At 41.0% G+C, this 27746-nt stretch overlaps 1 protein-coding gene and 1 long non-coding RNA gene across 7 annotated transcripts in view; one reads left to right on the forward strand and one right to left on the reverse strand.

The window, feature by feature from the left end:
* The window catches only part of EEA1 (early endosome antigen 1), a 48498-nt gene extending 30671 nt beyond the window's left edge, over nt 1-17827 (reverse strand). The window contains exons 1-10 of one of the 3 annotated variants that reach the window (XM_083573400.1): nt 17638-17827; nt 12107-12199; nt 11667-11789; nt 7057-7184; nt 6139-6193; nt 5959-6024; nt 4627-4666; nt 3702-3815; nt 3492-3613; nt 2544-2699 (exon numbers count right to left, since the gene is read on the reverse strand). In XM_083573400.1, the coding sequence (XP_083429526.1) occupies nt 2544-2699; nt 3492-3613; nt 3702-3815; nt 4627-4666; nt 5959-6024; nt 6139-6193; nt 7057-7184; nt 11667-11789; nt 12107-12199; nt 17638-17661 (921 nt within the window). In that variant the 5' untranslated portion in view covers nt 17662-17827. Of the gene's footprint in view, nt 1-2543; nt 2700-3491; nt 3614-3701; nt 3816-4626; nt 4667-5870; nt 6025-6138; nt 6194-7056; nt 7185-11666; nt 11790-12106; nt 12200-17637 lie in introns of all 3 variants that reach the window. The other 2 variants (XM_083573401.1, XM_083573402.1) reach the window with 2 other exon arrangements.
* A 341-nt stretch (nt 17828-18168) lies between these two features.
* The window catches only part of LOC310743326, a 74551-nt gene continuing 64973 nt past the window's right edge, over nt 18169-27746 (forward strand). For all 4 annotated transcript variants that reach the window (XR_014538949.1, XR_014538950.1, XR_014538951.1 and 1 more), the window contains exons 1-2: nt 18169-18280; nt 21643-21836. This is a non-coding gene — a long non-coding RNA (uncharacterized lncRNA). The remainder of the gene's footprint in view (nt 18281-21642; nt 21837-27746) is intronic.

A 27746-nucleotide genomic window follows, 5' to 3' on the forward strand; every position in this document is an offset into this window, starting at 1 on the left:
ATCTACTTGTGATAGATGGAGTTGGTTTGTCTACATTTTAACACAAGCTTTGCGAGTGGTCAGGTACCCCACCTTGTCTTTGGACAAGCAGTAGCGATTGTAGAGTGCTTCCTAGCTACTACGCTTTTTGTATAAGCTCTAGCCCTTTTATTTCTATAACTTAACACCCCATTCTTCAACCCAATGAGGTTCCCAATAAATTCATATAAAGCTACACTTCTTGGCCATGAGGGACCTTGCCACGCTAATCCAAGCTGTCATAATGTATAGGATTAGCTGCTATAATGTGACTTACTATGCCGTTTTTGTATTTTCCAGCTGTGTGTTTTATGCTCCACTCGTAGGCTGAACTCAGCAGGATACGGCAGCTGTACTGCTGTTCTGCTCTCCCCCTTCAGACATAATTAGGAGTACAGGACTCTTGTTCCACTGATGTTATATCAAATGAGGTTCTATGTCAAATTTCCAAGTCACTTTTTAAAACTTAGAGGACATGTTTATTTTATTTAAGTAAAAAAGGAGAGTTAATCAGGGGTGGCTCTGAGGTACCGAAGGGGGAAAACCATGCCACGTCCCCCAACACTTCCACAGATGTGACGTAATAACCACAGCCTTTAGTTTTTCTTCCTCTGTAATCACACTCTGTGGCATTGTTCACCTACTTACCCGAATATTTTGCTGAATTGTTAAATTATTTGCAAAAGGTTTGCTGAAATGTCTTTGATTTGCACACAGATACACAGTAAGTTCCCACCTGATGTAATAAGATATTGAAATGATCTTTAGAACTGAACTCAATGTGATAGGCTGGGATTTTTGTTTTTGGTTTTTTTTTAAGTATTACCTCAAGTTCCAAGACCTCCATGAGAAAGCAGCAAAAAATAAATAAAACAGATGGGTGAATGGTGAAAGAAAGCAATGATAAATGCTAGTACCACGTTAAACACAGATTTCATGAATTTCATGGATGTACTTTTAGCAGGGCTAGGCTGCAATTCTGGGGTTAAATACCACTGAATTCAATGGGGTTTACTTCTGAGCGGAAACACAGAGAGCTGCACTATCAGGCTGCAACACCTATGCACACTTACCACTGGACATATTAGGACATACTTCCAAGTAAGCATATATAAGATTAAGTTGCAAGTATTTAGATAACTCTTTGTGGGCAGCACCTTTTTAATTCAGGGACCCAGTCCCACTACAGTTTACATTCTTCGAGTAAAGAGTATTTGTTTTGCTTTTTCATACTGGTTTATGCCCATTATATATCAACGGCAGTCCTCTTTGGGTAAGGAACCTGTTACCCTCCAGATACTGTTGGCAGCCTGACCAATGCTAAGAGACAATGAGAGTTTGAGTCCAACAACATCTGACAAGCCACACGTTTCCAACCCATACTCTCTATCAGTGGTTCCCAACTGGTGGTCTGCAGACCCCAGGGGGTCTGTGGCACCATTCACATAACTAAAACTACCATAGGTAAAGGTAAAGGGACCCCTGACCATTAGGTCCAGTCGTGGCCGATTCTGGGGTTGCGGTGCTCATCTCGCTTTATTGGCCAAGGGAGCCGGTGTACAGCTTCTGGGTCATGTGGCCAGCATGACTAAGCCGCTTCTGGCAAACCAGAGCAGCGCATGGAAACGCCGTTTACCTTCCTGCCGGAGCGGTACCTATTTATCTACTTGCACTTTGACATGCTTTCGAACTGCTAGGTTGGCAGGAGCAGGGACCGTGCAACGGGAGCTCACCCCGTTGCTGGGATTCGAACCGCTGGCCTTCTGATCGGCAAGTCCTAGGCTCTATGGTTTAACCCACAGCGCCACCTGTGTCCCTTAAAACTACCATAAGAGATATTAAAATTTTCAAAAGTATGGGGTGCATGGCTTAGCTTCTGAAAAACAGGGAGGGCACAATACTTCGCTAATTGGGAACCACTGCCCTATATAATCAAGTTATAAAGCATTTTTAGTATCTAGAATCCAAGAGGAAGATGAGCACAGATGACTAAAAAGAACATGTCACAAACACTTAATAAACAATATGATAAATGCAAAACTAACAATCTAGACAGACAACTTGTTTATAGATTTTCATATAGTTGACCATCACAATCTTAAGCGCTTTTTTTGGTTAAAAAATGAGGTGCCAGTACTCATATATTGATTAAAGTGCCATGGGTGCCAGCAGAAAATGGCTCCAAGGGGGGGGGGGGGGAGGAGAGAGAGAGAGAGAGAGAGAGAGAGAGAGAGAGAGAGAGAGAGAGATGCCAGTACTCTGTACCAGTGGGTACTGTCACAAAAAAACCCTGCCTAGAGATATCACCATATAATAATGAGAATAAAAATGATATTGTGAAATGGGAATTGACTTGGAAGTAGCAGTGCACACAGGCTTCCAAAGATGATATGAATTGATAATGATAACAGATTCTAGTAAAGTTTTTTTAAAAAAATATATTACAGTAAAGAAAGAACTCAAGAAAGAGTCCTAGATTAATATTTATTTTTACATGAGAAATATTTTTTTGCTAGATACTCTACCTCTGATGTTGAACATTCTGCTCGCAAATGATTACACTCATCTTTCAGTTTCTCAGATTCTTTCTCACGCTCCAAAGTCATCTTGTCCATCAGCATTTGAACTTGAACTAATTCCTTCTTTAAAACAGCAACATCTTCCACCCCGGGCCTCTGAAGCTTTAGAAAAATGAAAGAATGGCAAATACATCTTATGGAAATCAGACAGGCAGCATATTTTCAATATGGTTTGCCAGAAATTTTCTGACTTGACACCTGCGATCGGGGATATTAACAGCACACAAAAAATATTCTAGACTGCACTGGCCAGATTTAGATCTGCTAAAAACCAACATGGTCACTGCATCATGTGCAATATTTCTGTATTTGAACAGTTCTAGAACAGCAAATCCAGCTTTCATTTCTTAGGTCCAGACAGTTGGTTTTAACTTCATGGGATGTCTTGACACTCAACTCCTGTTGCTACAGTACAGTGTAACTACATCTACAGGAACTGCTCAGAGAAATTCAAAGTCATATGAAGGTTAAAACTTGCAACAGCTGTGGGTAATAACTTGTATCTAGTTACTTTTTGTACTCAGGAATAGTTTCCTGGGTAGAAAATGCACTGTGCAGTTGATTAATTGTGCATATGTACTTAATTTGAATGTGGCAACAGAATGTAAAAAAAAAAGCCATGATAAATTTAGTAAACAGGGGGAAAAATAAGTACAAAATTCTTACTTCCCAACAACAATTTCTCTTTCCCTCTTTCATTAGTTTTTTTTAGTTTAGGGCAAGACAACAGATTCTTACATCAGGGCCTTGTTTTGTAACATTAAAAAATCACTGTCAAAGATGAACAATAACAGCTTGTTTAAAAAATGCAGTTAAAATGATCAATAGCTGGAACCATCCCCTTCCAATTTGGACAAAGCACAAGTAAAACATGATCACATGATAATAAGTTACCAGCTCTGTTTTCAAATCTTCGCATACACCTCTCTCTTTTTGTAGCTCTTGTGTCAAACTGGCCACTTTCTGTTCTGCAGCTTGTCGAAGGCTTGTTTCTTCATCATATTTGGCTTTAAGATCTCGTTAAGAGAAAGGTCACAAAAAAGGTCATTCATTTAATTTAAACTGAAACAAGCATCGTGTTGCATAACAATTATGGACACTTACCCACAATTTCAGTGGCCAACTGTGCTGCTTTCTGTTCAAATAAGTCTTTCATCTGCTTAATATTAAAGTTTTCTACATGACTCTCTTCTAGCTGCTGTTCTAATGATTCTAATTCTAAAAAGAAAGCATGTTTATTGAATATCTCAGAAGTGGAGTAATGTTTTACAGACCCCTATACTGATAAAAATAACATTTTTTCACATTAAATAGAATCTTGTCGTGTGAATAAAAAATGATGCTTAACATAATCAAATCCTAAAAAATAAGTACATTTTTTGGAACTCCAGTTATATTGCAAAACAACTATGCAGACATGCTGCATTTTCATACAAAGTACAGGCATGTTTCACATTTACTCACAGCAATCTTGAGCACTATTATTTAAATTTATTTTCCCACATTACTCACTTAGATTATAAGGATTTCCTGCTTATTTTAACATAAATACTAAAGTGGAGGACTACAAGTAATTTCCAGAGCAAATAGATCATCAAATTAATCAAATTAACCGTGTGTTAATTGTGGTTTCCCAATTATTTAACCTGGTAGCAATTGTGGTTTATTAAATCATTAACTATAATAAGCTGCAGCAAAAAGAAATTGTTCTAAAAGGGAACAAGCTACAGGAACATGTACACTTTTACAAAAAAATTAATCTCCTTTCCTCTAATTAAAACACAGAACCAGCATGACTTTCTAGAGGTACAGAAATGGCTCCAGACAAAAGCAGAGAATAAAATTTTAGAATATTTGTCAGCTGCACTTCAAACTGAAATATTTGCACTACAGCTGGTTGAGTCACTTTCTTGAAGCAGACATTATGGGGGGGGGATGCTTCAAGAGATATGTGAATCACGCAATAACATTTTATTGACAATTACATTTCTTTAACCACCACAAAACTGTGTTTAAAAAAGTATGCTACCTGTAGATGCAGCAGTTTCCAGTCCATCAGGTTTAGACTCCTTAAAAAGAAAAGAAGAAAATTTTCAGAGGTATTTAAAAATATTGCCATTTAGTTCCACACACACTTAAGTTGCAAAAGTTAAGAACTGACTAAATTCAGCACATTTTATTGATCAAATTCAACAGCTACCTCTAGAGAAAAGAATGCCAAGTTGTTGTGACTAAGAATAATCCTGCACTTGAGTAAGTTACTAAGACAAATTATTTAGTATATACAAGTACTTCTATGAGTCCACACACTACACTAAGGGAACAATAAATAATGTTATGCTTTTATGTTATCTCCATTCACTTTGACAGGACTCCACTGAAATGAATAAAGACTGTAAAGTAGTTGCATTTGTTGGGTTACTATGCATTCATTCTGCTAGGATCAAAGGACAGAGCTGCAGGATGAAGCCCCCACGGTCTTATCCCACCTGGAACTCAAACTGCCAGAGAGAGGCAAAGCGACCAGAGAAATGAAGACAGATGCAGATAGGATCAGTAGGTGATATCAAATACTCATACTCAAGAGTAGGTGATATCAAATACTCATACTCAAGAGTAGGCTGATTGAAATCAATAAACGTAAGTAACTAAGTCCACTGATTTCTATGGTCCTAATGCCAAGTATGACATAGCTGGATATCACCCAGTAAAAATAGAGGGGGCGGGTTTCTCTTTAATAGGATTTTGATCAGTACATGTATATCTGGTTTTCACAGATTTTAAGACTGCATTTAAAAAAAAGAGCACACTTCAATCAATTCTTCCTTAACTGGCACTGCATTAAAGAGGGGTAGAAGGAGAAGATCAGCAGAGGAAAGACAATAGAGAAGAAAAGGGTGGTAGGAGGAAAAGGAAGCTATGGGGAGGAAAGAGAACAAGATGGGAGGGAAAGGGACAGAAGACTTAAGAGAGAGGGGGGAATAGGTCCAGAATATGAATATGAAAGCTTTGTAGCTGGTCATACTGTTGACACTACTACTGTATAGTTCAGGGGTGCAGAACCAGTGAACTTACAGATGCTGCTGGACTTTTAACTCCCCATCAGAGGCATTTAAGTTCAACAGTGTCTGGAATGCCACAGGTTCCCCACTATTGGTATAGGTTAAATAAATCTTTTAAATAAATCTATTAAATGATACACACACACACATGCAATATTCTTAAACTACTTCAGTAAATGAGTTATGGAACTAACTGAATCAGGCCACGTGCCTTACAAAAAAGGTTTTAATCTTCCATTTCAAGGATGATAACAAACTGCTTGTGGTAAACCTGCTTCAAGTATTTTTAAAGCAATTACTTGCTGCCTCTGCCCTTGAACTTTCTCTAATTCTTTCTTCAGCTCTTCAGAGTACCATCGCTCCTCCTGAGGAAAAGGGAAGTTAAAAGCATTTTATGAGCTTATAGGTTTGGCAATCTTCTAATGCACTTTTTAATTTTAAACAAAGAACTGCATTCACAAGTAATGCACACTTCCAACCTTAAGTGAAGCTTGCAAGTCTTGAACTTCTTGCCGTAGTAGTGTTACATCATCTCTGAAAACATCCCATGTTAAAGGGGAGACAAATAATGTTTGAACTTGTGTTAAAATAATTTTTTGCAGTTAAATTAAATAACATTTATTTCTCTGAGAAATATTCAAACAAACTACTTTCAGTTAGTCCTCTGAATTCCAGATACAAGTTAAGCATATATCCATTAGCTCCCCCTCATATTAACCATCATATTTAGAAATGCTACACTTATTAACGTAAGTACCTTAAGATGCAGTCCAAACTTAAACATTGGCTTTAGATGGACTTACTTCCTAGTTAAATAAACTTAGCACTGCAATCCAGTTTTGAAATGCATATGCAGTCATTTCTCTACATGAAGCATTAGGAAAACATCTTTTAAGAAAAAAAATGTATTTTAAGAAAAAACATCTTTTAAGGGGAAAAAAAGGGGAACCAGAACAGTCAATAATTACTACAACAATGATATAATATTAGAGAGAGAGAAAAGCATCTTTGCGACTACAGCAACTTATTTTATTTATGTGTTACTTTCCAGAAAAGTCTTGAAGCAACAATAATAAACATAATAAAAATAAATCAATATTAAAAATTGTACGCTAAAAGTTCATTCACAGAAAAATCGTAAGAAGTGATGAACAATTCAAAGGCCTAGCAAGTTTTTACAAACGGTACACAAGAAAATCTCATTGTACCTTGTCTGCTACAATGAATAGCATGCAAGCTGTTGAAGATTCTAACACTGGTAGCCTTCATCCTTTCATTTAACTGAACCATTTACCTACTGCAGATTAACATGCTTCAATATATTATTCAATGCTCAGATTACTACATGCTTAATATGCTGCTATGATAAGTTATTACTGCTTAGTATTGCTTAGTACCTGTTTGGAGACATGTTAGTTTCTCTTCCTTGGCTTGTATCAATACCAGATTCATGAACTGCTTCATAGTGCTTAAAAAGTTCTTCAGCTGATCCATGAGACTTCATACAAAGAGGACAAATAAATCCCTGTAACATAAGGGGGAGAATTAATAGTATTCCCTTGCTTTTTATACTACTTTTAATTCATCATTCTATCTAAATATAGAATATTCTGTAACGAAACAAGAAAACTGCATTTCAACAATACAGTTTTCAAACCACTCATAAATATGAGTCAAACAAAAACTATAAATTGAGATGGATGTGCCTGCAATAGTTGCAGTAGTAAACAATAATTGTAATTTTGAATATGATAAGCAAATAATTGCTAATTCAATGCCAGACATGCAATACATATCCACTTTGACTTTTGGAACACTTTTAACTTACATTTTAAACCTATATCACTTCTGTCATTGGGTTTGTCTACACTTCGTCTTAACATATGTATGATACTGATCCATAAGATCTTTCTGCAGAATTCAGATTCCAGACTCCAATTCAGACACTGTGCCAAAACACAGCTAAGGAAACTTACCTCTAGGCCACATTTGTATGTAATGCTGAACTATGTGAGTGAAGTAAAATGAGCCCAAACAAAAACTCAAGCTCACAGACTCTGCCTTCCCCTTCCCTTCCACATTGCCAGGAGGAACACCTCTGGAACATTTAAGTTTCCATTTTATAGACACTTAGCTTAGCCTTACATATTAAGCAGAGACAGTGATTTAAACTGCTTAGCTAAATAATACAGCTTCATAACTCCTGGATTGAAGCAGAGTCGGATTTAGGGAAGCACAACGGGTTCGGTCACACTGGGAGCGAGGCCTAGGAGTCACCACATGGGGTGCAGCAACTATTATGCAGAATGGAAGGTGAGATGTGCGGGGCGCCAAATTTTGGAGTTGCACAGGACACTGCTAAAGTATGAGACCCAAAGATCCACAAATGACTGTTTTAAACCATGACCTCTAATGCATACATGAGGAAGATGAACATGTTTATTTTAAATCACGATTATGGTTCATACATAATGCTATGCCAGCAATCTGCAGAAACTAAATGCTGCAAAAGTTCTTCTCCTGGCAGCACGGATGGAAGAGATGGAAGAGGGACCACTGTCCAAAGTATAAGGCAGCTCCCTATTGGCAACTGCCACACATGACTCTATTTGCAAGCTTCATGCTTTTTCCCCCACGTGAAGAGAAAACACTTCTGAACAGGAAACACAATGTTGGGAACTTATGAAATAGGCCAATGAGCACAGACTGCTGGCTCAATCTTTGAAACATGCCAATGAGTGGATTTCCCATTCTCCTTGATGAAATGTTCCCTCTGAATACTGGGGTTTCTAATTCACATGTAGAGCATTACAATGCTACAGAAGTGAGCAAGAAGCACCTACACTGAATTCTGCAAGCACACCATAACTGCTAGATTGAATAGATCATATCAGCACAACCCAACAAGCTAAGTCTACTGTAAATACACATTTGGTATAAAATGTCATTAGACTAATAATGAGGAATGAGCTCAGCAATTCCTTTTGACCTATTAAATTCTTATTACTACCTGCACCACCGCTAACTGCCAACCTCCTTTATGCTGGACATTAAGAATAGGTAGGTAGCATCCTTCCTGTGACTTCCACTTTAAAACAAATTGTATATTCACTGTAGAGCTTACCTTACTCTTTATAATTGTATTATATGTAATTTTAAAAATTGTTTTTATATATGCAATGTTTATGTAATATATTGTAAATGTATCATAAATAACTTCAAGATGCCTCCGAGAAAACAATTCACAAAGGAAATAAATAATAGTTGTTGGGTGCGAACTATTATAACATTGTTGAAAACAGACATGTTGAAAACATGTTTTTAAAAGTATTTACTAACCCTATCAGAAAAAAAAAATTGCATCATGATCAAAAAGCTGTTAAAGACACTTGTATACATGGCATTCTTCATCACTAAGAGCTGCTTCTAACAGTACATTTTCCTTATATGCAAGTAGAATCAGGAAGTATGGGTACCTAAAATGCAGATACAGCATTCAAATGTAAGCGTCCTCCATTTTATTTGCAAACCGATCACTCAATGTTCAACCAGGCAACCATTAGCAACTAAAATGCACAACTAAGGCTGCCGTGTTTTATACACTTAGGGCTGGATCAAACGCTCCAGCTCTCTCACGCAAAAGACCAAGATTTAAAATATTAGTAAACACATTTAACATAAAAACAATGCACCGTAATCTACTTAAACTATAGGAAGACTATAAATTTAAAAGTTTGTACACATTTTAATGCTGTCAACTAGCAATTTTATTCATGTGCTAAAATTCAAGAGATCACGTCGTAGTTGCTATGGTGATCCCACAAATGATAGGCAACGATTATGTTGTTATCTAGGGCAGAGTTAACTAAACTTTTATATTAAATATTTTTTGCAAACAATATTTAATATTAAAAGACACTATATTTAGTTAGGATTTACATGGCAATATTTGGTCAAAAAGAGATGGCAACAAAAAGAAATCTCACTTCGGAGGTAATAATGGCACTTCCAACAAGCGGTCAAACTTAGCAGAAGGAGAATGAGCACAAACTAAAACATGTTTTCATAAAGGGCTATCGGCTCATACCACACGGGCTTGGTTTACAGCACAAGCCTACGAATGTCCACCCATAACAAATTCCAAATGTGTCCAATAAAGCCTACTCCCTATTAAGTGTGTTTAGGATTGCAACCTTAGACATTGATAGGATGAATCCATCGGCCCCACACAAAGCAAAAGCATGGTACAGTATTTTTAATGCTTTCTTCCAAACATTTCAGCAAAGGCATGCCTAAAAAAGGGGGGAGCTAAAATGGACTTACATGTAAGATTTAGCACTTTGATCAAGCCACTCACATTTACTGTTGTTGGCATCCGTCTGTCTCGAGAGACAATGGAGTGAAACTCCAGGAGTGAAGTCAAACTGCTGCGTTAGCAGCACCAAAGTGACCTACCCGGAGTGCAAGTCTGGGCAGTGTGTATGGAGGTCCTGGGCTGCCCAGACAACAAGACCCGCCCACCCAGCTTCACTGATGTGGTCCAAAGGAAAGCAGAGCAATACATTTGGCACCAGCTGGATGTACAAGGACTCCTAGGATTTGTGTTGGGTTTACTCCTTAGCCTTTTCTTCTCCTGAAGATATTCTGCAAGGCAGCAAAGGTTTAGGATCAGAGTTCTCCTTCTCCTAGATGGACTACCTTCCCAGGTTAACAAGTCCCATCTGCTCCTCACTTTCTTCTACAACACCTGAAGACCGCCTTCTTGACCATTGGCCCCACTATTAGTCTTGTCTGTTCAATCCGCCAAAGCCTGTCTTTTCATGCAAGGGAAGTCCTTAACTCAATGAGAGTTTAAGACCCATCAGCTACCCTCACCTGGTTTAGCTGGCCAGTCAAAGCCTTTTCCCAAAGTGTGGCAGCTGTCACATGCTGACAGCTTCTAGGAGCCACAGGTGAGGACCAAAGGTGGACAAACTACACCATTTACTGTGCATCTTTAAAAAAATAATAATCTGCATACTAGTACGAATGAAGCTACAGGAGAGAAGGTAAACTTCCTCCATATCTGTCAATGCTAGTATGTAGAGTTACACTGCAACATTCTAATTGTTGATTGTACGTGAAAGCAATACCTTTTTAAAACGCACAGTGCAAAAGCTACTTGAGCTCATTCCCAGATTCTCCTGACAGTGCCTGAGTGCAATTGTTTTACTATTGATTGGTGTTTTATTAAAAAGACGAAAAAAATCACCCTTTACCATAAGAGGTAACATTTTCTAAGAGAGGTTTCACTACATACACTACAAAATAATAATAATAATAAATCCTGACTTTTCTTCAAGTAGTAATGCCTTCCTAGTATGCCTACGAACTCTCAATAGAAAACCCCAAGCAAAACTACAGCTGCCTATGTATGAGCCATGTTGAAGGTGGTGGATTCTTCACCACTCCAGCCTTCTACAGGTTTGAAATGCTCTGGCAAAAATCTCCATCTTGGTCCGTAGCACAGACCAAGCTGCCCAATATAGCTCTATATCCAGAAACCTAGAAGCAGAATATCTAGTGAACAAGTCTGTCACTTAAATGGGAAAATGATTTTATATCCTGTTCTGTAAGTTCACAATGAAATATGCCGGAGAAAATTCAAGTAATGTATCAAGTTGTTCAAATAACTACATGAGGAACAAAAACATGCAAAGCTATTTTCAATATGTAAATGCCAATCTTTGATACCACAGCCATTCCACAAAAGGCAGCTGCAAATCAGAAAGAAGGAACCACAAGACACTGTCAGGACATACAATATCTGGCACTAGCCTTCTGTTATGGATATAACACCACCACCACTAAAAAACCCAACAACCACCAATACACCCTGTATATTCCTAGAGTAGGAAGTATCCAGAAAAGCTGAAAGGGCCCACACCAGAGCAACCAGAAAGGAAAAGCACTTATTTTTCCAAGCATCCCAGAACCAAGCCACTGAAGCCAAATAAACAAGACCCACAGTGGCAGTAGGCAGTTCACGAAGCTCCAATCTTCTTGTTTCTATCCCAACGTGCTCTTGGTAATGTTCGGACAGATCAGTGGCAGTAACACACATTTTCATGCACACTGGACAGATGAAGCCCTGTGAAACAGTTGCATTTAGGCATGTATATATTTTAAAACATTGGAAGCAAACTGAATGTCAAAAAAGGCAGCACAATGCTCAGATTTTCTGTGGCAGCAAATATATACAAAATATGGGATTCACCAAATGGAGAAGCAAACACAACGCAAAACAACATTTTATGCAATATTGCAAGATATTCAATGCAACTAAACACTGAACATTGAAATAAGTAGGAGTAAGCATTCCTAGGCAATTTTTCCAAAGAGGTCAGATCCAAGGTTTAGAACAAATCTAAGTTCAATCTAAGGCAATGTATTATTGTAATACAGTACCTCTGAAGAGCTCTCATTGTTGACATCCACCGCATTTCCTGGGACTGCAGATGAATCAGAGTCAGAACTCTGAGATCCAACTCTGCCCGGAGTCTGAAAACAAAAAGGCAGATGTAATATATTTCCTTACTGTATTGCAAGAAATAAATAGATATTAAATCAGTCATACTTTATAAAATCTTTTGCAACAGATGCACATGTGAATTGTTTAAATTCTCTGTTCTAAAGTAACAGGAAATTACACTAGTGCCTCCAACTATATTCAAATGTACAAACTGAGCAGGAGTGTTAGAGCTATAGCAACGAGCATACAGGTTGGCACTATCACAAAATAAGAACCTTTATCTTATTAGTAGAATGTGTAATAAAAACTATCAATCGTCCAATAATACTCTAGGTTCCATGGATGTTTAAAGACACATGTATGTTGCCTTGGCTTCATGCATTTCCCATAAGCGACTCAGTGAAGTACTGTAGCACAAGCTTTGTTTTTAAAGCATAGATCTCGCCTTACTTATTTATTTTTTAACACAGGCATTTTGTGCATATGCTAGACACTGAACATGTTCAGTGGCATTTTTTAAAAAAACTTTTGCGGAACAGCTGAACATTTTTAAGGCCTAGTGAATGCATGGATCTTCCACCTGTCCTTCTCTGGACTGAAGCTACCATGGCAGTTAATTTTTTTCAAATATGGTAGCCATTCTACATTTTAACAGACACACTAGTGCCATATTTTAAAGAAAATCTGATTGACAATAATGTACACAGTACTTATTTGATCTTTTTAAAGAAATCACATATAGAAAACTTTTCACTTGTAAATGAAGGAAAAGTATAGTAATCTTCATCACCATCATCATCAACAACAACAAGAGGGCAACTGGGCCATCTCAGAGTTGGGACAATTAACCTTTTTGGCCCAAGGACCACGTTCAAAATTCAGCATGTGCACAACAGTGGTCACGGCCAAAGTGGTTGCGCCTATGCAGATATGCATGGGGCCTTCTACCTACTCTTTGGAACTCCCTCCCATTATATATCAGACATGTGCCCTCTTTATTTTATTTCAGTGCCTACTAAAGAAATTCCTCTTTCATCAAGTCTTCTATATGGAGATATTTATTCCAACTGATAGTTGCACAGAGTTTGAATTGCTTTTATATATTGCTGTTGTTCTAATCATAATGTTTTATATATGCAACTGTTTCACAGGTTTTTATTATATTGTAAATTGTCTTATGGGAAGCAATTTTTAAATGAAATACCTAGTAATAGATAATAATAATGTGCACACTCACATATCACACGGATGCATAGTGCGCGCACACAGGCACGCTTCACTTACACATACACATACACTTCTCTCACACATACATGCAAGCAACCCTGCATATATAGGCATATATTACTCCATCCTAGCACTCTCATCCTAGCACTGCAATGAGGCTAATTCTCTATCACAGCACTGAACTAGGAGGAGAGGTTTAAAACTCTACAAAGCCCAGCACTGTGATGGAGTTTCAAATTGCATCAGTGCACATGGCTGAGATGAGAGTGCGCTGTTGGGGTGATTTCTCCCCATCTGTTTACCTTCAAAGGCACCTCTTCTTCCTCTGACTCGGCACCACTATGAAGAAGATCTTACTGTTCAGGAAGAGGAAGAAGTACTCATTCCTGTTTCCTGAGCACCTACCAATGGCACTGTGCCAAAGGGAGAAGAGGTGCATTTGCAGATAAGAGAAGGCACACCCAATTCAGCAAGCAGGTGGAAGACTACTTGGCAGCAGTTTGGCAGGCTTCATCCAGCCCTCCCATGCATTTACTACCTCTAGCTCAGCACATCAGAGGGTACCTTTTTTGTTCTTATTTCACTAGTTATATATAAAGTTGGTCATTACCTGGGAAATCATAAGTAGACAAGGAAACAGCTAGCTGCAAACTATAACAATCTTGTAGAAATTGCACCGAGCAATAAAGTACACACATTAGAAGAACAGGCTCTTAGTGATAAAAGATACTCTTAACACATCTTGAAGATCTCACCAAATCCACAGTAAAAACATAAGTCTTCCTTCATCAAAAACAACTAAGCTAATTACCAGCAAACTACGCAAAAATCTTCTAAGCATTCAAAGTGGGTATCAAACATCTAGGATGCAGTTTTCACCACATGATTTTAGTGTTTCATGGCACTGGCATTATAAGACTGGAGCATTCTCTTTCAATGGAGCACTCTCTTTCAGTGAGCTAAGTGACTCAACTCCATTCTGAACAGCTTACAGGTAAACCCACAGAAGAGGCAAGAATCACCTTTGGTCTTCAATGAGTCAATCCACAACTGAAAAAAACCCTCTATATTATGGTACTCTTGTTTCTATTATGTTCACTTTCAATATCCTTCCTTGTCCCTTCTCCTGCTTCCATAGCATCAGAACAGAAATCAGCCCTTCTTTTTCTTACTGACTGGCGTGCTGAAATATTTCATATCAGGGTCAGTAACCTTTTTCAGTCCAAAACTACATTCTCTCATGGTCAATCTTCTTTATATGTTGGGTGCATACCATCAGTGCTTGGGGAAACAGATGTTACTCTTATCTTTGGATTGTAGGCTACAGTCCAGCCAAGCAAAAGCCAGAGGTTTCCATACGTACAACTCTCCAGCCAAGCAAGAGGCATTGTTACAGTTCTACGACATTTTCCAGCATGTGTGGAGAAGGATGTGGAGCAAAGTGAGGGAAGGATGTAGCCTGGGGAAAGTCCTGAGGGGCTGCATTTGGCCCCTTGAACCAATGCTCCCCACCCCCCAGTGTATATGAAAGTATGGAAGTGTCCAAGTCAGACCATTAATGAATCTAGCTCAGTACAATCCATAGATATTTTTCCAAGCCCTACCATCACAGATCCTTTAACTGGTGAAGTCAGGGACCAAAACTGGCATAAGCATAGCATGAGCTATGGCCCCCTCACAATATCACCATGTGATAAAGGAAATAATTAGCAAGACAGATAAGAGCAAGCATTGCCATAGCCAGGATTTTTGTTGGGAGGGCAGGCTTTTGTTTGAGGGGTAGAACCTCAGATTTGTATTGATTTTGATTGATTTAGGGGGGCGGCTGCTATGCCCATGACGGCAAGATAGTTTTGAATATAAGCAATGACCAAGATTAAGAAGACAGCCACAGTGTTCATGGACTAGCAAGATATTCAACATATGGTATGCGTTAACTTGGGTTTACAAGTCAACAGAAGAATAGGAAAGTCAAATAACTGTGCACTACCCAAGATTACTGTGGATATGAGCCTGAAAACTCTCACCACATAAATGTGAAGCAGAAATGCCACTATTCTGTACCTCCAATCCAATCTAAATAAGTTTATTGTACTAGCCATTGGCCACGGCAAATCTAAATAAAAAATACAAGCAAAAGGGGTGTTGTGCCACAAATAATGGTCTTCATTTAGATCTCTGCGACTCCCTTACAGTTTACTGCTATATTGCCCAGGGTCTTCTTTCTGATCTTTTTGGCAAAAAGAGCAAATTTATGAGTCACTGAAGTATCTACATTGCTAAGAAGCCATAGGACCTTCTCTGCCAGGTGAGAAATCACCTCTATTATGTACGTTATATCTGACACATGTCAGTATTCAAGCGTATATCAAAGGTGGTGATAAAGAAGGTGATTAGCAAGAGTACAGTCGTACCTTGGTTTTCAAATAGCTTAGTTCTTGAACATTTTGGCTCCTGAACGTCGCAAACCCGGAAGTGACTGTTCCGGCTTGCAAACTATTTTTGGAAGCTGAACATCTGGCAGGGCTTCTGCAGCTTCTGATTGGATTCCTGCAGCCAATCAGAAGCCGTGCTTTGGAAGTTGAACAGACCAGCGGAACAGATTCCATTTGACTTCCAAGGTACGACTGTACTAGGAAGGGTGATGGTGCACTTACTCTGAAGTAATGGTCACAGTAGTAGTTCCATGTTATGTATGTGTAAGTTCATATCATGGGCCCGTATGTGAATATGAGACACTTCCATCTACTCAAATAAGCAAATACATAATCACACAATGGTAGGAGCCTCTGCCTCCCAAAAGTACTTTAAGCACCATTCAGTTTGCCACTGGTTTTAAAACTCCCCCTATCATGGAAGAGGGGGGTGGTAAGCATAGAGAGGAATGTTAGGTCAGGTTTTTTTATTCTGGGGTAAGAAGTCCCCATGCTTTCAGTTGAATTATAATTTCAAAGACCAGGGCAGAGAGCATGGAGGATGCCATGGCTTCTGAAGGCATATTTTAGTCAGGAGCTTTTAATAGTTCCCCTAGCCCTGGGAATTACTTGACCACCATGGCAGGCTAATGTCCTATGCACTCTGTGCATTAACTGCTACTAACTACTGTACTTACAAGCACAGGACTCAGCAGTGTTTGATTTGCTAGATTTTCCCCCTTTTCATTCCTCTCCTCTCTCACAGTCCATGTCAGTGGCAAATGGCATGTGCTGCCCCAACCAGTTGTCAGCCACTGAATACACACTGCCACTATTTTCCCACCTGAGAACACAGCCAACCCGAGGGAAGTGTACAAGATCCAAAGACATGCATACAAACATGTGTGACTTCAAACAGAGATTTAATCTGCTGCAATATTTAATAGCACGAGCCTTGGAAGAGTCAGTGAGTAATGCCTTCCACCCTCAACAGAGACACCTCCCTGTCAGAGGGAGAAACCAGCCGTGATTAACCCCGTCAAGTGCCAGGAGGCCTTCCGCACCAGGCTACTCTGCTAAGGCAACTGGAACCAGATGGGCAGGAGGAAGGCCGAAGCCCCTTCAGAAGCTGCCTGGGCCCCACATATTGGGGGCGGGGGAGACAAATGAGACTCCATTTCCTTCGCACTCCCCATTGCTCCCCTTCTGTAGTTCAACCCTCCTCCCCCCCCCCAGTAGCCCTGAACTTCCTCGCCCCCTATCCCACCCTCGTCTCGCCCCCAACCCTCTGGCATGGACCTAAAACCTAACAGCGCACCCCCACCTCCCCAAATCCCCCCCACGGGAACAGGCGTGGGCCCTGTGCCCCCTCCACCCCTCCACACCCCGCCAAGCGGCAGAATCGCCCGACGCCCCTGTTGCTCCAGGCCCGGCTCAGCCAGTTGCCTGGGCCACTTTCCCTGGCCATGAATGAGCAAGCGAAGAAGAAGGGCCTAATCGCACCAGCAGCTACGGCCTGGAGAAGAGGGAAGTGAGGGAAGCGCCGCCGCAGCGGTGGCGGCTGGCGAGCCGGCCCCAAGGGCCAGGAAGCGGGCAGCAGCCAGGTTCCCTGCTGCTGGGATGGGCTCGTGTCTATAGGCGTGTGCGTGAGGAAGGAAAGACCCCGGTCAGGTGCCGGTTGTCTGTTCCTCGGTCAGACTCCAGGAAGTGCGGCTCCCTCCGTCCCTCCCCATGCTCCTGCTCCTGCTGCTCCAGCCCGGGCAGGCAAGCGCTGCAGCGGCGGAAGAAACGCCCTCTCGCCGCCGCCGCCGCCGCCGCTCTCTTACCCTCTGCAAAATCCTCCTAAACATTGTGGCGGAGGTCACGTCCCCTCCAGGGCGGCGGCGGCGACAAGTCCGAGCTCACCACGGCGAGCTCCCGAGGGTCATCCCCTAATCACGGGGCCACTCCAAGCCCTGCTCCCTCGGCCCGGCCCAACTCGCTCCCGTCGCTCCCTGACAGAGGATGAGGCGGAGGCGGCGCTGCCAGGACTGGGGCGGGAGCAGGAGGCGGCGCCGCGGCGGCGGCGGCAGAAGGAGGTGCCACCCTCTGGGACTGGCTGCGAGGAGGGCGGAGGCCTCGGCGCTCTTTCCTCAAGGAGCCGGGGTCTCGGGCGGGAAAGAGGGGCTGAGTTGCTCTTCGAAGTCTCTTCCGATAGGGGCGAGTAGAATTGGCGGCGCTTTCCCTCAGGCACGGCGGGAACGGCCGCTTCCTCGCCGCCGCCGTCCTCCCCTAAAGCGTCGCGCGGCGGAGAGGGGAAGTTTCTCATCCTCACGCCCCACTTCTGTTGACAGGGCTTAGGCGTCCAAGGATCGCCCGTGAGGAGGAGCGGGCCCCACGATCTGCTTCCAGGACCTAATCCAGCCACGGATAGGAATCAAAACGGAAGGAAAGCGTGCTCCTAGGCATGCGTAGAGTGCTCTGCTCCAGGTATGGCTCCAGCCATGTCCACACATAGGAGTTGTGGTGGCATCTCCTGAGGCCTTTATATAGGAAAATTGAGCATATGTGAGTTTTCAGTCCAGGGCGTTCAGATATCTGAGGTAAGCCTGTAAATATCAACCCCACACTGTCCTCTGGCCTCCTTAACTCCAGATCCCATGGTCCCACAGTCGTGCTCCACAGTCCCCACAGTTTCTGCACAGAATAAATTATTGGATTGCATGTTCTGCGCTCTTGCGAGAACTAACCTCCTCCATTTAGTACCAGACTTGGTGAACAAGGCAAGATGCCACAAGACTCTTTGTTGTTTTAATCACCAAAGCGGTCTTGAAAGCTTTACAAAGCAGTGGTTTTATGGGCCCCTACAATTAGCAAAGAACATAAGAAGAGCACAGCTGGATCAGACAAAAGGCCTATCTAGTCAAAAGTCCTGTTTCCCAGAGCAGCCAAACAGATCCCTTTGGAAAGACCACAAACAGGACAGGAAGGTGTGAAGGAATGAAAGCGTTTCAATGATTGTTGATTTTGGGGGTTGTAAAATGATTGCTTTCTGCTTTAGTTAGAGGCTGTTCTTCACTGGAGGATCAAAAGATCACAGGGAGTTCTAAAGTTCCAGAGGGCTGGGGCAACCCAGACAGATGAGTGGGGTATATATATTAGTATTAGCTACCCTTGAGGTTCATCCAGAGCCTGTAGCTAGGCTGCTTGTGGGGGCAGACTACTATGTAGCTGGCAAAATTAGAAGGGCAGAAACATTTAAAAGGTGGCAAATGGTGATGGAAGGAAGGGCCAGCAGCTGCAAATCTCAATGGTATTTGTTATCTGGAGTTCTAGACTATAGAGATGACTATCTTCACTGGCTGTGAAGATGTTGTGGGCCCAGTCAGCCTTCCTCCAAAGGGAACCATCCAAATATGTTGTTGTGACTGTAGCTCCCATTGGCCAGAGAGAGCAGGGGCAATGGGCAGTGATTGCCAGCACTTATGGGAGTTGTAGTTTGAATTCTCTAGGACAAGCTGCTTGGAAAACCTGGGGAAATCCTCTTATTATTACAGCAAACCTCTTAACTGTCAAGTCACAGAATTGTAGTGAACAGGAAATGGATTTCCTAATTACTCTTGCAGCACTTTCTTTGCTCTTCCTTCCAGAGAAAGTCAATATCACTTTTGAGTCTTGTGACAAATGCGTGGCTGTTTACTCAAAAAGAAACCCTATTGTGTCCATGGTGATGGTTCTTCCCACTAAGACCAAATGATGTGAATAGTGCCACTGTATTCTGCTCTGGTCAGACCTCACCTGGAGTACTGTGTCCAGTTCTGGGCACCACAGTTCAAGAAGGACACTGACAAACTGGAACGTGTCCGGAGGAGGGCAACCAAAATGGTCAAAGGCCTGGAAACGATGCCTTATGAGGAACGGCTAAGGGAGCTGGGCATGTTTAGCCTGGAGAAGAGGAGGTTAAGGGGTGATATGATAGCCATGTTCAAATATATAAAAGGATGTCACATAGAGGAGGGAGAAAGGTTGTTTTCTGCTGCTCCAGAGAAGCGGACACGGAGCAATGGATCCAAACTACAAGAAAGAAGATTCCACCTAAACATTAGGAAGAACTTCCTGACAGTAAGAGCTGTTCGACAGTGGAATTTGCTGCCAAGGAGTGTGGTGGAGTCTCCTTCTTTGGAGGTCTTTAAGCAGAGGCTTGACAACCATATGTCAGGAGTGCTCTGATGGTGTTTCCTGCTTGGCAGGGGGTTGGACTCGATGGCCCTTGTGGTCTCTTCCAACTCTATGATTCTATGATTCTATGATGTGAATGGGAGCTGCACAATTCCAGTGTACAGCATAGAAAGGCAGCATCTGCCTTTAGATGTGTATCCAGTTAATATATGATTTCTGATCCAATGTGTTGTACATACTTGCATCTCTTTATCTGGATCAAGGCCAGTATAACATAGGATTAAGTAAAGTTGAAAAATAAGGGGAAAGGGAAAAACGCATCCTTTCAACCAGTTCTTTAGTTTTCTTGAGTTTTATTCAAACAGAGCCACCAAGCTTTATTAAGGAGGAAAGTTGTATTATAAGGAAGAAGCCACTTTTCCTTAAAAGTTTATATTTTGAATTTCCTCCAAACAAAGCCATGAAGAACAAACTTTGGTTCACCACCAAACAAACCATGGAAACAAACCATGTTCCCAGGATTGCACATAGCAACAGGCCAGAGTTTGATTTATGTTCAGGCCAGTGTGGTGTAGTGGTTAAGAGCGGTGGACTCATAATCTGTTGAACCTGGTTCTCTTCCCTGCTCCTCCACATGCAGCTGCTGGGTGACTTTGGGCTAGTCACACTTCTCTGAAATCTCTCAGCCCCACTCACCTCACAGAGTGTTTGTTGTGGGGGAGGAAGGGAAAGGAGATTGTTAGCCGCTTTGAGACTTCTTAAGGGAAATGAAAGGCAGGATATCAAGTCCAAATTCCTCTTCTTCCCCATGCAGCACATTTATTTTAAACCATGGTTTAACATTGCTTATGGACACAGATAATGTGAAATGTCTATTTGAAGCCTGCTTGTACAGTAGATTGTTTTAAAAAGTTTCATATGAAAACAGAGGAAAAACATAAAGGAGGTATTAATTAGTTGTTTTGGTTCTTATTAAGTAGTTGGTATTAAAATTTACAAAAGCAATAATTAGACACCATGCAGTTTAATTAAGGTCAAAGTCTTGGAATATTTTAGTAGATGACTCAGAGGAATTATATCCTGCCATTGTTCACATAGAAAAAAATAACGTTTTAGGACCCAGTGCTTCACAATTAACTCACCTCATACTACATTGAATTAAGTATTCTCTTAGAACAGAAGAACTAATTTAAATCTTCTCTAAAACTGAAAAAAAAATTATTATTATTACTATGAAGTAATAACTGTCTGCAAACATCAGACCTGAACCTCGTTTCCATGAACATTATGCATGGGCCCACCTTTCCGTGGGTGTCTACTCTCAGTGTGTGAGGTACTGACATAAGAGACTCCTGCAGCTTCAAGGAAGGTGCTATATTTTAAGAATGTTGCAGATATGCCATCTAGAAAGAGCAAAACCAGGAACTGTAGCTCTGTGATGGGTCACCTAACAACTTTCAGCTCCCTTAACAAGCTACAGTTCCATGATACTTTGCGGGAAAGCTGTGAGTATAAATGTATTAAATGTATGGTGTGGGTGTGATGTCAGTCTTCAGAAAGAAAAGAAAAACTGTCAAATCACTGGATCTGACTGGCATCCCCTTGAGAATTCTTAAAGAACTCAAATGTGAAATTGCTGACATTCTAACAAAAATATGTAATTTGTCCCTAAGATTAGCCTTCATATCTGAGGACTGGAAACATCAGCAATCCAAAGGGGAATCCTGAAAATTGCAGGCAAGTTAGCCTTACGTCTGTTCTTGGTGGAAAAAAGATAGAATTTCCAGGCATATAAAAGAGCAAGCATTGAAGAAGAAAAACCCACCTAATGGCTGCGCCAGCCCTGACCAACATGACTTCTGCAAGGGTAAATCCTGTCTCATTCACTGTTTAGAGTTTTTTGAGTGTCCACAAGCATATAGATACAGGTGATCCAGTTGAGACAGTATACTTAGATTTTCAAAAAACTTTCAACAAAGTACCTCACCAAAGATTTCTGAGTAACTTTAGAAGTAATGGAATAAGAGGAAAAGTCCTCTTGCTGTTCAGTAACTGGTCTAGGAACAGGAAGCAGAGTGTAGGAATAAATGGACAATTCTCCTAATGTGGGATGTAGAAAGTATTTGGAGTTCATTATTTTGACCTGTGCTTTTTAGCTTGTTTACAAATGATCTAGAGTTAGGAGTGAGCAGTGAGGTAGTTTGCTGAGCATAACCAACCGTTCAAGATGGTTAAAACTAAAAGGGATTGCAAAGGTCCAAAAGGATCTCTCCAAACTGAGTGAATAGGCAGTAAAATGGCAGGTGTAATGCAATGTAAACAAGTATAAAGTGATGCAAGTCAGCACAAAACATCTTAATTTCATATATATGCTTATGGGGTCTGAACTGGCAGTGACTGACCTGGAGCAAGACCTTGGGGTCATAGTAGATAGCTCAGTGAAGATGTCAACCCAGTTTGTGGCAGCTGTGAAATAAAGCAAACTCCATGCTAGGGATCAGTAGGAAAGGAACTGAAAACGAAACTGCAGTAAGAACTGCTATTATACAGCTCTATGGTGTGACCACAGTTGGAATAATTTGTACCATTCTGGTCGACCCAAAAGGATATTGTGGAATTGGGAAAGATTCAGAAAACAGCAACTCAAAGGATCAAGGTGAAGGAGCAACTTTACTGTTAGGAAAGGTTACAACATTTGGAACTTTTTAGTTTAGAGAAAAAGCAAGTAAGAGGAGACATGATAGAAGTGTGTAACATTATGTATGGTGTGAAGAAAGTGGACAGAGAAAAGGTTTGTCGTCGTCCCCAAAACACCAGAAGTCATGGACATTCAATGAAAGGGAATATTGGAAGCTTCAGGCAGACAGAAGAAAGTATTTCTTCACACAACATATAGTTAACCTGTGGAATTCACTCCAGCAAGAGGTTGTGATGGCCAACTTGGAAGACTTTAAAATTGAATGAGACATATTCATAGAGCATAAGGCTATCAGTGGCTATTTGCCCCCATAGCTGAAGCAGTCTGCCTCTGAATAGCAGTTGCTGGGTGTCAGCAAGTGCGGAGAGCACTGTTGTGTTCAGGTTCTGCTTGTGCGTTTCCATTGGGCATCTGGTTGGCCACTTTGAGAACTAGAAGCCAGACTGGAAGGGTCTTTGATCTGATCCAGGAGGTCTATTCCGATGTTCTTTTTTTTCTTTCTAAGTATTAGTAATAGATTCTGCCCCAACTTTTTGCTCCAGTGTCATATCATAATCCCTTGGACATGCTGTGCTCAAGGTTTGGCAGCAGTGCCTGTGATTGACACACATGGCAGGTTTCTGGCTGCTTTGTGAAGACATCCAGTACTGTATATAATTATAGATACATTGCCCTTGTCCACAAACCACTCCATCCTCTGACACCTGCATCAGCCAAGTCCCCATGTGCTTTGAAAAAAATCTACTTTGGAGGTGCATTTGTCTCCCCCACTAAATCATCTATTCCATGATCTCATCTTTCCCTGTGTTTCTGTTATTTAATGTGTGTTAATCCCTGTCACTTCTATCCTTCACCTCTTCCCTATTTTTTCTTTCTATTGGGAGGTTTTCTGAAAACAGTTCCCCCACCTGTCCATCTCCATTTCTCCTTGCAGTGGAATTCAGGTTCTGTGCCTCATCCTATCTGCAGTTAGGAGTCTCTCAGTTTTATGACTGTGATTAAGACAAATGATGCCTTTTTTGTGAATTCATAGCCTTTACATGTTTGCTTAGCACCACATTGTAATATCGGGGTTCCCAAACTGTTGTCTGCAAGGTGTTCCATGGCACATCAATCGTGTTATATATTCACATTTGTTTTTAATGGTATTTTAAATGCTTCTTTTATTCCTTATAATATTATTTTTGTATTCTATGCAATTCCAATTCTAATAGAATACAATATATATGAAATCATATATAAGAAATGGGGGTTGGACTAGATGATCCCCCAGGGTCCCTTCCAACTGAACAATGCTGTGATTCTATATATACCTAAGATTAGAGCCCTAGACATTTTTTAAAAGTAAAATAAATGAAATAGCAGTTGTTTGACGCACAGTTTCAGATCAGCTTCCACGGGAAGGGTTTTTTAAATTTTGAATACTGTACAGGCATACCTTGTTTTATTGTGGTTCCCTTTATTGTGCTTCGCAGATATTGCTCCTTATGAGGATGCGAGGTGCAGGCAGTCTGGCTGCTTCCAGGAGACGGAAGCTCCCACCCGCCACCCCTTTTCTGGCCATGGGAGTGGAGCTGACTAATTTTGGGGCTGAGTTTTCCCCCTCCCACCCCTGCAACCAGTGGGGCTCGGCTTAGTAGACTACAGTGTAGTGTAAGCGTAACTTGTATATTTATGTTTCTGGCTGGGAAAAGGGGAGGGGAAGTAGGGGGAAAGTGTCAGAAGGGGCTAGGAGAGCAGGGGGGGAAACCATCAGAAATCCCGCCTGCCAATGCACTTGCCTTGGAAGAGCGTTCAGAGGCACAGGTTCAGTGGCCTTGGGAGAGGCTACGGAGGTAGTTGGAGCGTCTTCCACACTCTTGGGAGAGAGTGTGGCCTTCAGTATGTCACAGAACTCCTATTGTAGCATTAAGATTATGCAGATGGAGAGCACACACTGTTCAAAGAAAATATTAACGCAATATTTCACAGGCCTGTGCTGTGAAAGAGTAGGTCACCCTGCGCTTTTCTTTTTAAAAGATACATAAGTGATTATCTCATGTAGTAGTAGTAGTAGTAGTAGTAGTAATAATAATAATAATAATAATAATAATAATAATAATAATAATAATAATTGTCCTCAGTGTACATTCTGCCTTGCAGAATAACACTGGCAACAGATCTGAAATCTGAACTACACAGTGAAAGGAGGGAGGGACTATGGGGCACACCTTTTATACAGGGAGAAGTTAATTGCCTTGGTAACACACTGAGTATGAAGAGGAAAGTCAATAGAATAATTGAAGATGAAGCCAAGACTTACATGCCTGATCAACAGGGGATGTTGTTGGTGGATAGGAAGAGGAATCAAAGAGGGGAAAGCTGTTGAGGAGAGAGTAGTGGATCAGTTTTGGACAGGTTGAGTTTGAGATGGTAATGGGACATCCAAATGAGGGGGGAAAGTGAGTATATGTATTTTTAAAACTTAAAACCATGCCAAAACTGTTTAAATAAATGTATCACAGATTATGATAGTTACACCAAAATATGAGTGGTCAAATCTCTGGGTGCTAGTTTCAGCTATCCCAAATGCTGCAAAAATATTCAAAACACGTTTCACAGAGGCCATAGCAAAACACAGGAAGGAAAGATGCACAGAAATGGCAATGATTGCTGTTCAATATTCCCTTGAAGTCCATTTGTACAGTCATAAACAAATGAAACCTGACCAGGTATCTGCTGACAGTAGCCGATGTTGAAATGATTGGCTGCCTTAAACCGGAGCTGCAGGAGGGTAGATGATCTCTCCTCAGCCACAAGAGGGTGCACACAGTCCCAAAGTAGTTTCCTTGGCTAGAGTTGTTGAGCTTTTTTAAGAAAACCCCAAAATTGTTGAACTTTCTTTTTTTTTCAAAAACTCCAAAAAAGAGCAGCATGTATTCCTAGCCAGAAGAGGGTGTGTGTTTCTATAAAGCACAGTCTGAAATTAAGTTTGTCATCTCTGCTCCCAGACAGTTTACTTGGTATAAGCCATAGGGCAGCGTGTCCATTCAGGAAGGTCATCCACGCTGAGACACATGATGGAGCCATTTTGCTGACACTACACAGGCCTGATCTGTGCCTAGATGAAGGTTCACACACAGACCCCATGTACATCACTCAGAGTTGAAGAATGTTGGGACATAGATGTACTAAAATTAATAAATAAGTAACCTGCTTGAAATCAAAATCATAGGGCAATACACACTCTAGCTGCCTTTCGGATGCAATGGAGCATGTGAACAGAATCTTTAAAATTATAAACTGAAGTGGAGTTACAGTGCAATGCCCTTAAAATATGTGCATCTCTTCTATGTGATTTCAAACCCCAGAGACACTATAGAGACATCCTAGTTTGAACTAAACTGATCCAAGCACAAAAAGGAAGGGGAAAATAGATTTCAAAAATAAAAGCAGTTATTGAAAACAGTATGTTCAGCTTGAGTTCTCTCAATAAATAAGAACAGAGATCACAATTATAAATTTACAGTTCTGAACTCAAAATGGGGTGGGGAAATGATTCCACTAATATATTTTCAAACTAACTCTGGCCTATTTGTAAAGGGGTATAACCCACCCAGCTCAGAACAATGTGCAATGGATGTTTAAGTCACACGTTTTCATGGCAAAATAATATCCTTCTAATCTACAAGCAGAGTTAAGTAGGGTTCAGGTTGGTGGGATCCTGAGTGCTGCCTGAGAAACACAAGAGACCCAGTAGGAGCTGGGAGCAAATTCAGCAAGATATTGTCTGCATCGGCAGATCCTTCACCTATTTACTGCAGCTTCCATTTTGAATTTAAGGTGTGAGATGTCAAGAAAAGAGCTAAGAATAAATTGTAAAGAAAGAATAGGAAAATATGATGAATTATAGTGAGTCATGCAATAAAGCCCTGACAGAAATACAAACTAACCTATTTGGAAATATTGTTGAAAATTTGGAATAAATAAAACCATGAGAAATGTATGCTTTCTGCTGCAGCCTGGGGAGATGACAGACAATTGGGCAACATACATTGTTGAGGAGACAGCAGACTGTAGCAAAGCTGTCTAGACAAGTAAATTACAGAAATTTATGTAGTCTCAAGAAGTAAAAAATCATTAAATTGGGTTGGGGGATTGAATTCCTGCATATTACCCTGAAAATGTACTAATCCTAATTGCTAATGGGTGTGAAAATTCTCCAGATACAAATAATGCATTGAAAGTGTGTCATAATAATTATTATGCCCAGGAATATTTAATTATTTTATTAATATTCCCCTCACAGCACTTCGCTTAGAAATTCGCTGAAGTGCAGTGCAAGGCTTGGCAAATGGATAATGCTGAACTCCTGTCTCTACCATAAATATGCTTCAGGGACACGGGTGGCGCTGTGGTCTAAACCACTGAGCCTCTGGGACTTGCCGATTGGAAGGTCGGCGTTCAAATCTGCACAACAAAGTGAGCTCCCGTTGCTCTGTCCCAGCTTCTGCCAACCTAGCAATTCAAAAGCACACTAGTGCAAGTAGATAAATAGGTACTGCTATCACAGGAAGGTAAACAGTATTTCCATGCACTCTGGCACTCATCACGGTGTTCCGTTGCACCAGAAGCAGTTTAGTCATGCTGACCACATGACCCGGAAAACTCTCTGTGGACAAACGCCAGCTCCCTCAACCTGAAGCGAGATGAGCACCACGCCCCATAGTCGCCTTTGACTGGACTTAACCGTCCAGGTGTCCTTTACCTTTCACCTTTAAATATGCTTCATGCCCATTAAGTTCCAGGTGGTAAAATATAATCAAGAGGATCACATTTGCCCCTCAACTTTTCCTTTCCCTTTTCCCTTTTCAAAGTGATGCACACTTATCTGCCTTTTCCTTCATTTTAATAATCTTAAAAGGTTATGTGTGACTCACCAGTTTATGGTAATTAGAGGCATCTTTCTTTTATCAATAGATTATGAGCACATTGTACGCACTAATTAAGAAATTATGTGATGATAAAACATGAAAATTGAGCAGGTCCCAGGTCACAATGCTGTGTAAAAAGATATGTTAGACAATAAGCTCAGCTGCT

This window comes from Podarcis filfolensis (assembly GCF_964270895.1).
Source record: "Podarcis filfolensis genome assembly, chromosome: 10".
Lineage (NCBI taxonomy): Eukaryota > Metazoa > Chordata > Lepidosauria > Squamata > Lacertidae > Podarcis > Podarcis filfolensis.